Here is a 16,439-nt window from a genome sequence, read left to right on the forward strand (position 1 = left end):
TGAAAAGGGAATTTAGTCATACCAACCCCGCCCCAATCCATCCCTATTTGGTGTGCCAGGGGGAGAGAGCGGAGGAGTATTAACAGCTAAAAGCTTGACCTCTGTGCTGGGTGGCTGCTCACTCGCCACCAACACCTTACAAATAACAGAACTTCACAATATTTTCTTATTCTTACTCAAGTATTTTTTTTTTTAGTAATCTATTCTTTTCTTCATTGCATGTGACCAAATAGGTTGCATTGCACTTGTTTCTCCCCTCTTGATGGTTTAAGAGAAAACGGATCATTTTCCTACAGTGAGCTGACAGCCACACATTCCTCTGCACCTCTGCAGTCAGCAGGAAGGAGCAAGTGATTATTGAAGGCCGTGCAGCGGTGCAACGCTACCGACTTACCTACAGTTTCAGTAGCTTTATGCCAGCGTCACTGCTTTTAAAACAATGTGGCTTTCCCCTGTAGCTGGCTACTTTTTACATCAAGTAGCAGGGTGGTGCAATGAAATGCTACATGTGTCAGAGCCTGAGGACAATGGAATATGACAAGGAAAACACAGCTCCCCAGGCAGCACTTTGTTGCTTTTTGCGGCCTTGCTGGTCAGTGCTTTCCAAACGTGGTGAAGATCGCCCACGGGGAAGTAGACAAAGTTACCATTTTCTTCATGCAGAAATGAGAGCGGAGGTTACTTTGTGGCTACTCCGTTTATTCCAGTGAACCAACACACTTTTACACTTTTTGATGTTAACTACTGTGCTTTTATACTGCTCACTCCGCTGGTGACACACACCTCATCTGCCCCGGTTACACACATACACACACCTCTCAAGATGGTAACCATAGCTACCCACACTCCAGTGCTCTTAAAGTGACAACTTACTCCTGTTTACAGACCTGCTGCTTCCTGTAATAGTGACACCTAGTGATGATTTTATAATTGACTGCTTGTTTCAAAGCATTTATTTGATAAAGGGTAAAATATTCGCTACTTAAAGTTTTTTTTCTTTCTTTTTTTAACTGAATATCCTTTTACTTACTTGAGTAGTTTACTTACAGGGAAACTTTTACTCATATTCATGTGCATTTTTGGGTGAACAACTATACTCTTACTCAGTAGTCGAGTTGTAAAAAAAATTCAGGGGGGATGGTCAATTTTTTTCACTTGATGAAAAGTGAGGATGGCAGTTTTACAGGGGGGATGATTTTGACCGTTTTTATTTCAGGGGGGATGCCATCCACCCTCATCCCCCCATCAACTCGAGTACTGCTCTTACTCAAGTACGGTTATTCTGTACTCTACTCAGCCCTGCTAGGTGTAGATCCTGCACTGTCCTCTGAAAAAGAGTGTGAAATCTCTCTTACCTTCTAAACAGCTGGGGAAAGGAGATTAGGCTGATGCCGATTAATAATATCCAGTCCAAAATCAGACAGGAATCTAGAGTCCAAATGTTAGTGTTTTCTCTGCCAGAAATAGTTTTGTAGTAGTGGTGGCATTTTTTTTTTTCAAATGGTTATCTATTTTTGCAAGCCAGCTCTTGATCTGAAACATTTTATCAGCGAAATCTTTTCTATCTAACCTTTCTTTATTGGGCTAATCTGCCTGAGATGAAATCTTGCTTTTCAAGAGTGACCCGCACCACTCCCTTGAAGACTGTTGGATTTTCAAGTTGACCTTTAAGACTTCAGACGAGTGCTATTTCCTGCATTGAAACTTAAAAAGGCGCATTAATGTTTGTAGACTTAAGATTTGGAGCTGCAAATTCGAAAGGATTCATATTTCAGTGTCATATTAAATTGCCTTCCTCCAATGAAACCCTCTCGTTTCCATCATTTTCTCTTATCCGGCCATCTTGTCAATTATATGTTCATTCTTGGAACTCCACTTCGCTGTCACTGTTCATCCATCTCCTCTCCTCCATCCATTCCTCTTCCCCATACTAAAGTCTCTTCCACCACCCATCACTGCACACTTTGTCACATTAGCCAGTGCATTAGCTTCGATCTGCACTGCTGGCGATGGAGCTCTGTCAGACCTTGGCTAGGTTACGATAACATGTCAGGTGCTTGACCTCTTATATTTGTCCAGAGATGCTCTGCGTGTGTAACCACTGTGCCAGGTTTCATGCCCACTGCTTTTTCGATGTAGATGCACAAGTTCCTTGAAATGTCCTTTCCAAAGTCCTAGACATTTCACACATATTGAGTCAAGCAGCAATGTGCTAACATGCTTAATCCAGTTAGTGAACTTTTGTAGCCTACTCTAATATTCTTCTTTAGTTTTGGAGCTAAAATCTCCCTCCTTATGAATCTGTTAGCCTCTATTTTAAACCTCTAGCTGCTGGGATAATTACATCCATATTACATATTATTAGTACGGTCTCTGCGGAGCGTCTTTAATGCCAGCGGCGTGAATTGGACAGGGTCATGTATGGAGCACCAAATTGAAAGTAGTGGAGGAATAAAGACACTAAGGAAAATCAAAATGAAGACATGGATAAGCAAAACAGTGCAGATCTATAGGCAGTCATAGTCTGAAGTCTAAACCTGAATAAATGAGCACCCGCACTTAACAAAGGCGATCGATGCACAAATAAAACTCTTTATATTTTACCATTAAAATGTTAGCTGTTTTAAGAACTTTGTATGTGAAATAGTCACATTTTTGGACCCAGTCCCTTCTATTTCTGGAAGTATTGAATACCAAAAAGCTTCGTTAAAACTCACTTGCCAAAATGGATATAATGTAGCATATTGGAATTACACTCAAATGACTAAGGGAGGCTTGAAAAGGGAAGGGAGGCGAGTGTAGCGGCCCCTGGAGGTTCCCGATCAGTCAGCCTTAATGAAAAGGAATGAGTGGGCAGTCCCAGGACCCCTCCGGACACGTAGGCAGCTGTCCAGTCTGCCTGTCTATAAATGGATCTGACAGGGCCAGCAGCTTGGCAGAGCACAGGACTTGGATGAGAGTTTAACTAGGAAAAGTTTCAGTATCGCCGCAGGTGGTTGAAGGCCAACAGGGAGCAATCTACAGCACAGATTTAGTCATGAGAGAGCATTGGATCATATTTCATTATAAAATATAACATTATGTAACTCCTGCTGGACACATTTTGTGTAAGTTATGACTGTTAATAAAGGGGATTTTACCTTTTGCTGAACAAGGTGTTCATCTGCTTGCTTCACAGGTGGCACAAAAGCTTTGATTAATTTTGTCAAGTAGATTATTATATTTGTCCATCGTGTCAACTCAACTTTTATTGCAAGTTACAGCATATGCCTACAAAATGACATCGGCATTAGATTAGCAAAGCGTTCACATAGTTTCCCTTGGTGATTTTATGATTGTGGAGGGACCACCTAAAGCACAGCAAAGCAGTGACATATAAATACACATTTGAGATGTATTCTACAGAGGGTCACGGGCAGATAAATGATCTAGTCAGTTAGAGAAAACGCATAGGATAAGGACATTGCTATTTCTTAGCTTTGTGCAACAATGACATGACCACTCAACAGACAGCAAAGCTTTTTAGCTTTGTGAAAACCTTTTCCCGACAGCTTAAAAGCTCTGTGCTTTTATCTGTATGTGCTTGTAAGGATTTTATAAAGCAGGCACCTTCTTTACCATAGAAGGCATGATTAGAAGAAGGGAATGTATTTTCCCCTCAAAATTAATCTTTGTCTGAAGTGAGTGCCTTGTGTTTCACCTTTCTCTTGAATATATTTGGTTGTTTATCTCTCTCCGGTTCTGTGTCTTTCTCTATGTGAAGGTGGTTGCCTGTCTAATGCTGTCTGTCTACCTTAAACCTAAATCTTCTCCTCTCAGTTGCATATTTATACTCAACTTCTTGGAATTTGTCCAGTCATTTTCCGTGCATTGTTTCAACAAAACAACACCCATGTACATAGGCCTATGAAATGTTAAATCCAAAATACAGTTTGCCTACATGAGTCATAGCAGCATGTGTTCATTGATTCATCTTCTGTCTGTGCTGGGGTCAGCTCTCCCTCAGCTCTGCTAATGCAGACCAGGTCTCCTTTACCTTTCTAACTGTTTACCCATGCAGCTTCACTATATATCTTATATTTTTTTTCTGTCAGCCTGTCTATGTTTGTCAATCAATCTGCCAATGAAACCAGCTGCCTGCTTGTGTGTGTCTTTTTTTCTGCCAGTGTCTTGATCTGAACATCACTAGAGTATCTATCTCTCTTTTTCTGTCTGTCTCCCACTCTCCCTCTTGAAGTCCACCCATCCCACTATCTACAGTGGCACAGCCCGCTTATATGTCACTCATAAGTTCTTTTATGTTTTATGACACACACACACACACACACACACACACACACACACACACACACACACGCACGCACATTCTGCCCTCTGCCATCCTTAAAAGACAGTTGCTTCCGGATATGCCCTTGTACCCTCCTCTCTCCTATCACTTTCCTGTCAATGGCTGGTTTGGCCATTGTCATGCATATGGGACCTTCTGGGTCTGTGTGTGTGTGTATGTGTGTGTGTTAGGGATACAGGGTAAATGTCAGCACACCAAGGCCGTGCTTTATCATGAAGCTCTGGCCAGTGTTTTTTTTTTTTTTTTTCTTTTTGGTGTGAAGTTTGACAGTATCTTATAGACTGTCACTGTATGGTCATTGTCTATAGATGTTTTTATATTCTGGTGTGCTGGTGTGTGTGTATGTGTGTGTGGGTGGGTGTAGGTGTAAGCTCATGAGAGGGTTTGTGTGCACTCTGTACCTCTTATTGTCTCTTCTCTCTTTCAACCTCCCTCTCAGTGAAACAAAACACAGCCGCCCTCAAAGTCACATTCAAGAACAAATGCTTCTAAAAACACCACTTAAGTGTCACTCACACATGCAAGCACGCACACACACACGCACACGACCCTCTTCCACAGCACTCAAAGGCTCCAGCAGCAACCATTTGCAGAATGCTAATGCTACCGCTGTGCCATTTAAAACTCTATCAGCAGGGGCTAACTGCGCTGGAGCAACATTTGCCACTCTATTCCACACACTTAACCCACTTGAACCCTTCTCTCTTCTGAACACAGCGTTTGTCCACCATTTGTGTGTATGAATATGTCCACACTTGTATGTGCATGTGTGTGTGTGTCTCTGTGAAAGCCTCTGACATGCTTGGTTAAGTGCTATTCTATTTCTGCCTTAATTACAGGGGCATTATGAGCATCACTGGACAGAAAGAATAAGTGGGGGAAAGGTGTTTGAACATGTGTGTATGGTGATATTTTTTTTATGTCAAAAAAAAAATAATAATAATATCACCAACTAAAGTTGTGGTGTCTACTATGTAGGCTGATGCCATGCCATGATGTGGCTATTAACAGTATACAGAAAAGTGAGAGTGAATGACTGAGTTATTCCCATCTATCCTAACAGAAGAATTACAACACACAGAGGAAAGACAGAAGTTGACGCCAACAAAGTATAAAGACACAGCAGTAAGAAGTTTACCACCTGTCATGAAGGGCAGTGCCCATTGTCAGCATTACTGTTGCCAATTAAAACATTCACAACTCTCAGTGGCTCTGTCACTGTCACAGCTGTCGTAGTAATAGCCCAGTTCTTGAAAGGTAAGATCGCCTCTTCTCATTTTCCTCTCTTCGCTTGTTAAGCAAAGAAAAACTCGCCTTTGGTGTCATCATTTTCCCATCATTAAGCTCGAATATTGCTTTGGTACAGTCACGCATATGGAATATAAATCGATTTTATTTTATTTATTTATTTTTTTTTTACTTTGGTTCCAGCAGAAACAGCAAACACAATTAGATATAGGGATATTGTTTTAACAAAAACTACAGAGTCATGAAGATTTACTTCAGACAAACCTTTGTTTAACATGCAACGACTTAAGGCCATGTCCACGCTGAGCTGGATGAATTCGAAAATGAAGACTGAAGATTTGTGTCTTTTGTTTTCTGTCCACACGAGGCTATTTTTCAAATGTTTCCCATCCTCACTGATACTGTACGCTCTTCAAGACACAGGAACAGTGACATCTACTCTGTTGGGCCATGACCTATATGTTGTTTCGGCAGTTTACAGAAGTGTTATCATACCTGCGCCGGCCCGTTCACCCGCAGAGTTCTTGGATATAAACGGTAACAGAATGCAGGATGTCAAAAACATGCCATAAAACAGACAAAACAAACAAGACTTCTTTGTGTGGACAGACAATGAAACTGACCTGCTTTTAACAGTAACTGACTAATAAAAGTCCTTTTTAGATGTCACACCTGAGTGTAATCACATGTCAATCATATAAGCATTTTTGAAAGTGTCTGTTTTCAATATTCATACTACGTTGCTAAACCAAAATAAAATATCAGTTTTTGGTGGTTGAATGCCAAGTGTTTGTGTGTAAGGAAGGCAAAAAGGAGAAAAAAATTAACTGACCTGGCTTCTAGGATTACATTTGTCATAGGAAAAACTTATGACGTGTTCAAGTCAAAAACCCCTGTGTTTGGGCTCAGAAATACTTAGACATTAACTTTCCGGATGTAAAGGTATATTTACTGGTAAATTTGATGGGATAAACAAGTGCTGAATTGCCTGAATGGAGAGATTTCTACCGTATGCTTTACCTTCGACTGTATGCATCACCTTAGTTTCAACATGGAGAACAACACAGGGAAGAATAGGCACAAGTTAAGGCAGCAAGGGGAGTGGCTGTCCTTACCATTGGACAATCCAGTATGAGTTTGGCATTTGTGGCCAGGACTTATGTCAGGACATCAAGGCCTCTAAAGCAGCTACGGACAACAGTAAGTAGACCTGGCTGAAAAGAAAAGAGCCTAATTGGGGCTCAGAGTTAAGAAACTTTACAGTTTACTCAGCAGCCAAGAAATGAGTCATAATTTACCCTATGATGGTATGGCTGTGTGTTGTGTATCTGTGCATAATCGTGTTTGTCATTGTCTATAGCTGTGATGCTTGCTTGTCTGTCTGTATGTTTGTGTAGAGCTATGTTACATTCCTCAAAATATTTCAGCTGACATTTTCAACTCCGGATAATGGTGTAGTTTCCTTCTCTGAGTTATGTTTGCCAGTGTCTCTGCAGTTTCCAAACAGCTGAGGGGGTTACTTCAAGCCAACAGGGTCAGCTGACCCCGTAGACTTGTTGATAAAGTTGCATTTCTTAGCTGCTATGTCAGCCAGGGAGTTCAGCTTTCTCACTAACCTACAGTATTGTTATTAAGATTTGTACTTATTTGGACTTATTGTATATTGTTGTATATTGTATATAGGAGTGTTATATATACTTTCTATTTTATTTATTTATTTTTTTTTTTTTTTTAATCTATTTTATTCTTATCTATTTTTTACTTGCACAGTGCTGGAGTTGTTGCAATTGCATTTCACTGCTGCTGTACCTGTACATCATGCATGTGACGAATAAAAAAATCTTGAATCTTGAATCTTGAATTTTGATCAATGGTAAACTTGGAAATTGGATGAGACATATTTTTTTATGTATTTATATATCTGCATATTATATATTTCCACTATATATGTTATCAGATCTGAACTGCTATGATCTGAAATATAGAGGTGGTGTCTTAAAGTCTGTGCACAATGGCATAACTGTCAACACTGAACACGTCCTCTGAGTAATATATTACCATTTTCCTGCGGTGTAAATAGCTGCAAAATACTTGTGCTGCCATTAGTATACTTGAACAACCTGCTCAAGTATAGGTTATGTCTGGGAAACACTGAGTGTGTGTATCTAGGCATATGATTCATGTCTACATGCCTGCATATGGACATTTCCAATTCTTCAGAATATTTCAGCTGACATTTTCTCTAACCCCAAACTTATCCACAAACTTTGTTGGATGGGAGCCATCTGATTCCAAAAGTGGTGCCACCAGCATCTTAACTTCCTCTCAGACTGCATCCAGTCTCAACAAAATGTTTAGAGCTGCACTCCCCCATAAAACAACTGAATGGCTTTCGTAATGGCTGATTGTCTCACCCCAGTATTTCCCCATCTTTGCTGCCACACCAAAGCCATGCAAGTGAAAATCAAGACTTCCTCATTTAGACCCGTTATGTCTCTCTAAATGAAGGAGATCATTTATTGGGAAAGGGGGAATTCTGTCATTTCCATGTAAAAAAAAAAAAAAAAAAGGATGATGCTTTGTGGCAGGAGTGAAAGGAGGATAGAGGCCACCCATCAAGGGAGTGGATGTAGAGTGATGAAAGAGGAAGTGGAGGGAGAAAGAGGCTTAGGAGTGTCTGTCACTGAGGAAGGGTTAATAGAATGTTGAAAGGGGAGAGATAGGGATGAGTGGATGGTGGAGGAAATGTAGAGAGGAGGAAGAAAGGTAAGAGGAGAAGAAGAGGGGTTCTGTCAGCGGGAGGGATGAGGGAATGGCAGAAAGCACTGAAGGATGGAGAGAGCAGGAGGAGAGGAGAGGAGGTGGCTATATCAATCAATACTATAAAAGAAAGAAGGGAGGAGAACAGTGGAACAGCGGACTGAGACAAAACACATGTCAGATTTAAGGATTGTAAAAGAGAGGAAATAAGGAAAAGAAAACGGAGAAGAGAAATTAATATTTCTGTGTGTGTGTGTGTGTGTGTGTGTGTGCGTGCGCACATGGCTATCAGAGGTAGCAGGCAGTGAGCCCCCCACTGTGAGCCCTGACCTGCCGACTAACCATAATCTGATCACAGAGCCACTCTATTCAGCACCGATCTGGACTTGCAGCACACTTCTACACACTTTTACAAATGCACACACACACACACACACACACTATCTTTGGCATGCAGGCATGCAGCTCCACACACACAGGCATAGACGTTCACACACACAAGTGGCCATGAATCTTGTGCATCTGCGCGCACAATACAGTGCACCAACAGTCCACAACCTCACAGTGCACAAACATATATGCACTATGGCTTACAAACACAACCACACACCCCCCTACACACACACACACACACATACGCTTTTCCCTCCATCTTTTTCCCTCTCCCTCCTTCCATCCTACCTCTCCATCACATCCATCATCTCCAGGGCGACCACCCAGTGAAGGCGCATGCCACATAAAGATTAGCTATTCTCTCTCATGTCCCTTCTCACCCCAATCTAACCCCACCCCCCTCCTCCTCTCTCTCTCTCTCTCTCTCTCTCTCTAAATTCCCTCCATCAGCATCCAGCTAAATGTCTCACCCGTGCTACACTCCACTGACCACCATCGCTGTAATGTGTGATCAATTCTCCATGCCGCTTTTGAGCTGCTATGTGTCTTAGTTCATTTGGGCACAGATAAGGTGCCTGGGTAAATTGTGACAGAGAGACTCAAGATGGAGGTCTTTCTTTACTCTCACAGACTTGAATGGGATTTTCGTCCTCATCATATCATTATCATCATCATCATCATCATCATCATCATCGTTATTTACCCTTAACCTGCTTGGTCATACTTTACAAGATATGAGAACAACTCAAACACTTGAGTAAAAATGTTTAGACATATTATTAATAATGTATATTGCAGTGCTGCTCCCCCAGGTTGTTTATATGCTGTTTTGGCAACTTGGCTCACACACATGCAGTGCCATTGCTTCGCTTGGCTGGCAGCACTGAGAGCCCACCCTCCTCTCTAGCCTTGATTGGTCGATTTCACAGTAGTCCAATTTCTACATAGATACTGGGAAAAAACAGTCTCAGTGGTTGGTGTTAAAAAAAAAAAAAAAAAGGTGGTTTCCTGGAGTAGGAGCTGTGGTGAAATGGCAGTGACATGTATTTACTGTTACTTACTGTTCCTTTTATCTCTGAATACTAAAATATATACTGTAGTGCACCAAATACTAGGAAGTAGGGCTGGATGATATATCAGCGTTAGGTTGATATTGTGGTGTACAACTAGATATCATCCAGGATTTTGGATATTATAATAATGTGATATGGTGTAGGTGATGTCTTTTTCTGGTTTTAAAGGCTGCATCACAGTAAAGGGAAGCAATTCTGAATTTATCAGAATGTTCTTGCTATTCTGTTATTTGCCTCTACCTGTTTGGTCAGCATTTCCACATTACCAGTGACTATTTATCAAGAATCTCTTCTGTGTAAATCTTACGAAAGCACAAATAGTCATTCCTGCATGGCGTCACAATATTGATAAAAAGATGTTGAGGCAAAGATATTGTGATAAATGATTTTGTCCATATCACCCAGCCCCTGCTGGGAACATGACACTCCTTTAGGCAGTCCCTTCGCCTTTAATGTTCATTTCAATCCACTCATATCAAATGATTTTTTCATCTAATCACTTCAGTGACCGTGTTAAATATAAGCAATGAATTTCTTCAGCTAATTAAAGGACCATAACAGTGATTTTGAACGTTTAGCCTGTTTACTGCAATTCACCCTCATTTCACATTGCGACAAACCATTTGGGAAATCATGCAGGGGTACTTAAGGTTTCACAACATATAATCAAAATCCCTTGACTCTCAAATTCTGGTTGAAACACCCACCTTACAATGTTCTGGCTCTGCAGCTAACAAAGTTGTTGCCATTTATAAACCACGGATCTGATAATTTGTTGTATAAAGCAAACGTTTCCCAGGGACTATTTTCCAGCAGACAGCCTGTTTCACCCCACCCAATTTCAAGTCATCAAAACACAGCAGTGTCTCTGCTTTTAGGAGAACTACTGTGGATTCATTAATTAATTAATTTTTAGTTAATAGTCCATTATGGAATGAATGGAATTCAATGGCTGGATAAAAGGTTTTTAAAAATGGTATCGGAGTGGTAAACTACAACTGTTTGCTTTGGGAAAAGATTAGCAGAAATGTGAAGCTTATACATTTTGTAGATAATACGCTAAACATGCAAAATCACTGATATGGTTCTTCAATGGCTGATGACTGATGTACAAACTCAATGAGTAACTGAGTGCACCCAGTCAATGTACTGACTGAATTACTGACTGTCTGAATGAATGAATGAATGATTCAAGTGGTCCAGTGCACCCAACTGACCAAAAGACCAAGCGATTGACTGACTTGCTGGCCACCTGACTGAATGATTCCCGACCTGTCCGACTGAAGGAATGAATGATGGAAACGGCGAATGCAGCCAACCAGCCAAATGACTGACCGACTGACTAGGAGCCTTCCTCACACGCTGACTGACTAATTGACTGTCTGACTGTCTTACTGACTCTGTAATCAGTGAATGGCTGTGAGTGTTTATCAAGCGGCCATAGCCACAGCCACTCAGTGAGTGTGTGAGTGACAATCTTCCCTGGAAACTGTCTCCATCCCTCCAGAGAGAGAGAAAGGCAGAGAGAGTGCTGAGTGCTGTTAGCACTGAGCCGAGAAGACAGTTATTGATTTTTTACCCTTCTATTATTTTTGTTTTTCACAGAGAAAAGGCAAGTGATTCAGTCAGCTGTGTATGTGTGTGTGTGTGTGTGTGTGTGTGTGTGTGTGTGTGTGTGTGTGTGTGTGTGTGTGTGCCTGCCTGCATGTGGTGCAGCTGTGTGCCTACATGTGGTTGTGCTGTTTGTATGTTGCCCATTAGCCTTTGAGTGTGGAAGTGTGGACTGACCCAGTGTGTGTCTATGCTGTTATGCTTTTATGTCGCTGCAGTTCTAAGTTGATATCAAGTCAACAAACACAACAACCTGTAAACTCTTCACACTTCTCACTAATTGGATGGAAACTGACAGTTGGAGAGCGTGTTTGTATGTATGTGTCCATGTGACGTGTTTCTTTGTGCATCTGTGTTTTGTGTGTGTAAAGCCTAATCACATCTGACACTTTTTCAGCTCATTTAGAAAGAGGTAATGGCAATGAAGTGAAGTTGTTCGTTCAAATTTTCTCTTTTTGCAGTGACAGATTGCAAAAATTAATTCCACCTAATGTGAACAGATAGAGTCAGGACAAAGTGCACACAAAACAGCTAATCATATTCATGTTTATCTTTGACTTTATATAAAGACCACATAATAAAATTACAGATCTCATGTAACACATCGTTCACATGATGCGTGACAAAGCTACAAAACAGTTTCCCATGAAGTGGCAGTTGACATAATGTCATCATGGCCTTGAATAACATGAATTGGTTAACATTTATTATTAAGAATTACTTTTCCTGCATTTTCCCTTTTTTTTTTTTTTTTTTTTTTTTTTTGGCAGGCAGTGCAACTTTGAAGATCAGAACTCTGGAAAGACAGGAGAATGGGCCAGGTTCAAAGGGTGAACACCTTTTTTTTTTCTACAGTTAATTGGCTGACATGCATTCATGCCAATGCAAAAGATAAAGAAAAGAAAAAAGAAAAAGAGTTGAGGTCAGCCGCAGCCTGTCACACAGCAACATGTCGGGCGTACCTTAGTAGCTTCATGTTGCCATCATCTTTGAAAATGACGTGTCACCTGTTGCTTTGTTTCCTGTTATGTGAACATAGCTTTTGACCTGTCCGGTAATTTCAGAAAGCCCAATCTTGACATGAAAATTAACAATGAAACTGCCACACAACAAATAAGCACCTGCATGACCGCTGTTGATCTCTTGTCCCCACCCAGGGTAGTGCATAAAAAGTCTCTTTCGGTCTTTACATAAAGTACAAGTGGATGGCACCGGTCCAAATTCCAGCCTGGGGCACCAAATTGAACTGAGTGTGTACTGTAGAAGGTGCTAAGGGTCAGTTTGAGATTTGGGCTCCACTTCATACACTATGCATGAGGCACAGTGTCCCATCACACTGCTGCAATGCCAACACCCTGCCACCACACACACACACACACACATAAGTGTCCATGCAAGTGTACACTCACACACACAAACAGAGCCGCTCTCGCACACACACAGTGTTTTTATGCACACATGCAGACACGCGCTGCTCCTCTTTATATCTTCGGACGTGAACAGAACACCAAAGCTAAATCCCCTTGTCACATTTGCCGCTCATCTCCAATTCAATGGCTCAGGCCGCGATGCCCTCGGATGCACTTGGCAAGCGAACAACTAACCTGCCAGCCTGCAGGCCTGACTATCTGCCTGCCAGCATAGCACCAAGGTAGTTAGCATGCCAACTAGCCCACCCAGCAGCCACTCACTAATGCTTCACTAACCCTGGGTCACCCTGTGTCTGCATGTATGTGTGTGTGTGTGCGTGCGTGTGTGTGTTTCTGTGCTTGTGTGTTTGTATTGGTACATGAGGGGCCTGATTTTACCTAATATTGGGCTCACTTACTCAGACCAAATCCCATATAAACATTTTCAATCCTAACAATATTTATTTTAAAACCTTCCCAAAGTCATTTCAAAAATGTTTTGGAGATTAAACCTCAAATCTACATGAAGACTGCAGGAGGCTCCTGCTTTTTAATGTGTAGAGATTTTTTTTTTTTTTTTTTCCAAAAGAGGCATCTTAACTAAACATAATTGATGGAAAGAGAATAGAATGTACAAGCCTTTAAGTTATTTACTTAATTAGTACAGAAGTGTGGAAACGATATTATTTTTTGAATATTAATGTGATATTAATTATTATCCAATATTAATTGGCATTCTGAAATTAAGAGTTTGGATTCATTAATTAGTGGAGATTCCTCCTCCTCCTCCTCTTCTTCCTCACCCTCTTCACCCTCCTTGTCTTCTCCTAGCACCACTCCTTTCTCCCTCTCTTAGTCCACAGTACATACATCATCCTTTTCTTCCAGAGCAGCCAGCCTATCTGTAATGCTGTCGCCTCGGCTTTGAGCATTGCCGCTATGGCAACAGTCCAGTCCCAATAGACAGGCAGAGGCAGTGATGGCAGCCCTTGGAATTTAAGGTGGATTTTAAGCACAACAAGCTGAATACAGATCACTGGCTTAAAACCGCTGAAATTTCACCATAACTAGATATTAGTCAAGATCCACGCATATGACTGAGAATCTGCTGCCCGCTCTCATTTGCCAACTGGGCTGGTGCTCCCTTTTCTTGGTTTAGTTTCACTCCGCAGGGAATTTTTGGGGGGGGCTAAATTCACAAACACATTCTAACACATACAACACATACAAACACATCCTCAGTACAACCCCTGTCTTGTCTTATTAGACACTGAGCGGCTCCCCCAGGGTAGCATAAGTGCCTTGCTGTGTAGGTTTTCATTTTCCTGGTTAGCCATATGGACAGGGTTGGAATGATCATGCATTCAAACACAAGACCTTAACGTGGCGTCACAGAAAACTGTCGCACAGCAACTCCATCAGAGTTTACTCAGGTCTGAAGATTTTGACCAAAATAAGGTGTGTGTGTGAGTGTGTGTGTGTGTCTTTGTGTACGCGTGTGTGTGTGAGTGACTTGCCCCTGAGCAGTTGTCGGTTTTTGTCTGTGTTGCCACCTACAGTTGTAGGCGAGCTGTATTAGCTGCAGGCACTTCCAGGGCAGAGGCCTTCCTTTCTACAACATGGGCACACTCAGCACTGCAAACTGGCTAGAGTATCTGTGTGTGTGTGTGTGTGTGTGTGTGTGTGTGTGTGTGTGTGTGTGTGTGTGTGTGTGTGTGTGTGTGTGTGTGTGTGTGTGTGTGTGTGTGTGTACATGGTACATCTGAACATGCATGATATGATTTTCCCTCTCCTACAGTGCACAGTCCCTCTCAATCAGTAAAGTTATGTGAAAGTTTGGAAGCAGTCTATACCCAAACTTTGGCTGGTTGGGCTTCTTGGACTCAATGGCTCAATATCGCAAGTCTCCAGTAATATGAGAATTTTAGTCAAAAGAGAATGGAGGCTTAGCTGCCCCTTACTGATATCTAGCTGCAGTGATAGCCAGTTGCTGGGCATTTACGGGATTTTCTGAAAGACATGGCTGCTGTATTTTTGTGTGATGTAGTCTGTTTTCTCAAAATGCAACCTGTTTTCGGCGAACTGCCGAATCCCTTTGGTTCTGGTTAATGTGAATGTAGAATCTGACCACCTTTCTCTCTCTCTCTCTCTCTTTCTGCCCCCCACCCCTGTCTCTCTTCTTCTCTTCCAGAGCTTACTGACCAACCACGGCTGAGAAACCCAAAGACACAGAGAAGCGGGAAGGGAAGAAGGAGAAAGCATGTTAAATCTGTCCATTTCTCACCTCCTTGCGTCCCTCTATCCCTCCATCCATTTATTTATCCGCCATCACTGAACACCCTCCTCCCAATCTGCCCCCACCCTCTCTCCTTGTTTTTTGGAGTGTATTATCTTCACTTGTCACTCCAGAGTGTATGATGTGTTGATTTATTGTCAAGTTGCGCTGGCACACCCCTGCCGTCGCTGAAATAAATCCCAGTGATCCGGTGGTGATGAGACTGCAGATTGTGTGTCTTTTGTGTGTGCCTGTGCGTGTGGGTGTGGGTATGTGTGTGTGTGTGTGTGTGTCCAGTGGTGGATGGCTGTCTCTAGTCACGGAGCGCTAATAACATTCCTGCTACTGAGAATGGGGTCGTATGCATCCTTGTGACAATGCTCGGCAGGCCCTGGGGCTTGATTGCATGCCATGCTCATGCTTTCATTAAAAGCGAAAGGAAGAGAAAGCGAGGGAAATGAGGGATAAATGAAGTGGAGGACAGAGCGCATCGCCAAGTGATGTCTGTGTCTGTGTGTGTGTGTGTGTGTGTGTGTGTGTGTGTGTTCATCTTGTCTGTTTTTTCCACTGTATGAACTGCTGCGTCCTCACACGAGGGTGTTTGCGCAAGCGTGTGCACGTGAGCAACACACTGGCCCAACCACCTATTGTCCCTGGTAGTTGCGTTTCCATGGCGACAGCAAGGGTTGGTGCTAGCGGCAAGGTGTGGAGGAACCTTTCAGATAACCCTGAAGGTCAGCACACAGAGCTACAGCTCATCGCCCTGCTCAATGCTCACACACTTAACCCCCTGTGTGTGTGTGTGTGTGTGTGCGTGTGTGTGTGTGTGTGTGTGTGTGTGTGTGCATTTCCGCTCATATATAGGCATGGTTGGCCACCCTCAGAATGACAGAGGCTTGTTACCGCATACACTCTCCCACACACACTCTCCCACATACTTGCACATACATGCACAAATACACAGCAACCACATAGAATTTTAATGGGCCAATATAATATGTGTACACACACTTTCTCCTGGTCACACTCACACACACACACATATAGTTTGCAGTGATTTCCAGTGGAGTGTAGTTGTCAGTGACAGCAATGAGGAGGGATTTATTGATCATGGTTTGACTCCTGTTTGCCACTATGAAATTGATTGCATGGTATAACACACACACACACACACACACACACACACACACATCTACAGCTCAACTACTGATCAACACATATGCACATGATTGAAATAATGAAGAGTGAAATACAGAAATGGATATAAATAGTCTGTGTGTGTTGTATGTGTGCACATGCAGCTGGGAGTGTGTGTTTCTGCA

At 42.1% G+C, this 16,439-nt stretch overlaps 1 protein-coding gene across 2 annotated transcripts in view; it reads left to right on the plus strand.

The window, feature by feature from the left end:
- The window catches only part of chchd6b (coiled-coil-helix-coiled-coil-helix domain containing 6b), a 69,552-nt gene extending 54,214 nt beyond the window's left edge, over positions 1-15,338 (plus strand). For both annotated transcript variants that reach the window (XM_030052543.1, XM_030052544.1), the window contains one exon: positions 15,034-15,338. In XM_030052543.1, the coding sequence (XP_029908403.1) occupies positions 15,034-15,057 (24 nt within the window). In that variant the 3' untranslated portion in view covers positions 15,058-15,338. The remainder of the gene's footprint in view (positions 1-15,033) is intronic.
- Positions 15,339-16,439: the final 1,101 nt, after the last annotated feature.

The sequence above is a fragment of the Myripristis murdjan genome, chromosome 5, assembly GCF_902150065.1.
Source record: "Myripristis murdjan chromosome 5, fMyrMur1.1, whole genome shotgun sequence".
In the NCBI taxonomy this organism is placed as follows: Eukaryota; Metazoa; Chordata; class Actinopteri; order Holocentriformes; family Holocentridae; genus Myripristis; species Myripristis murdjan.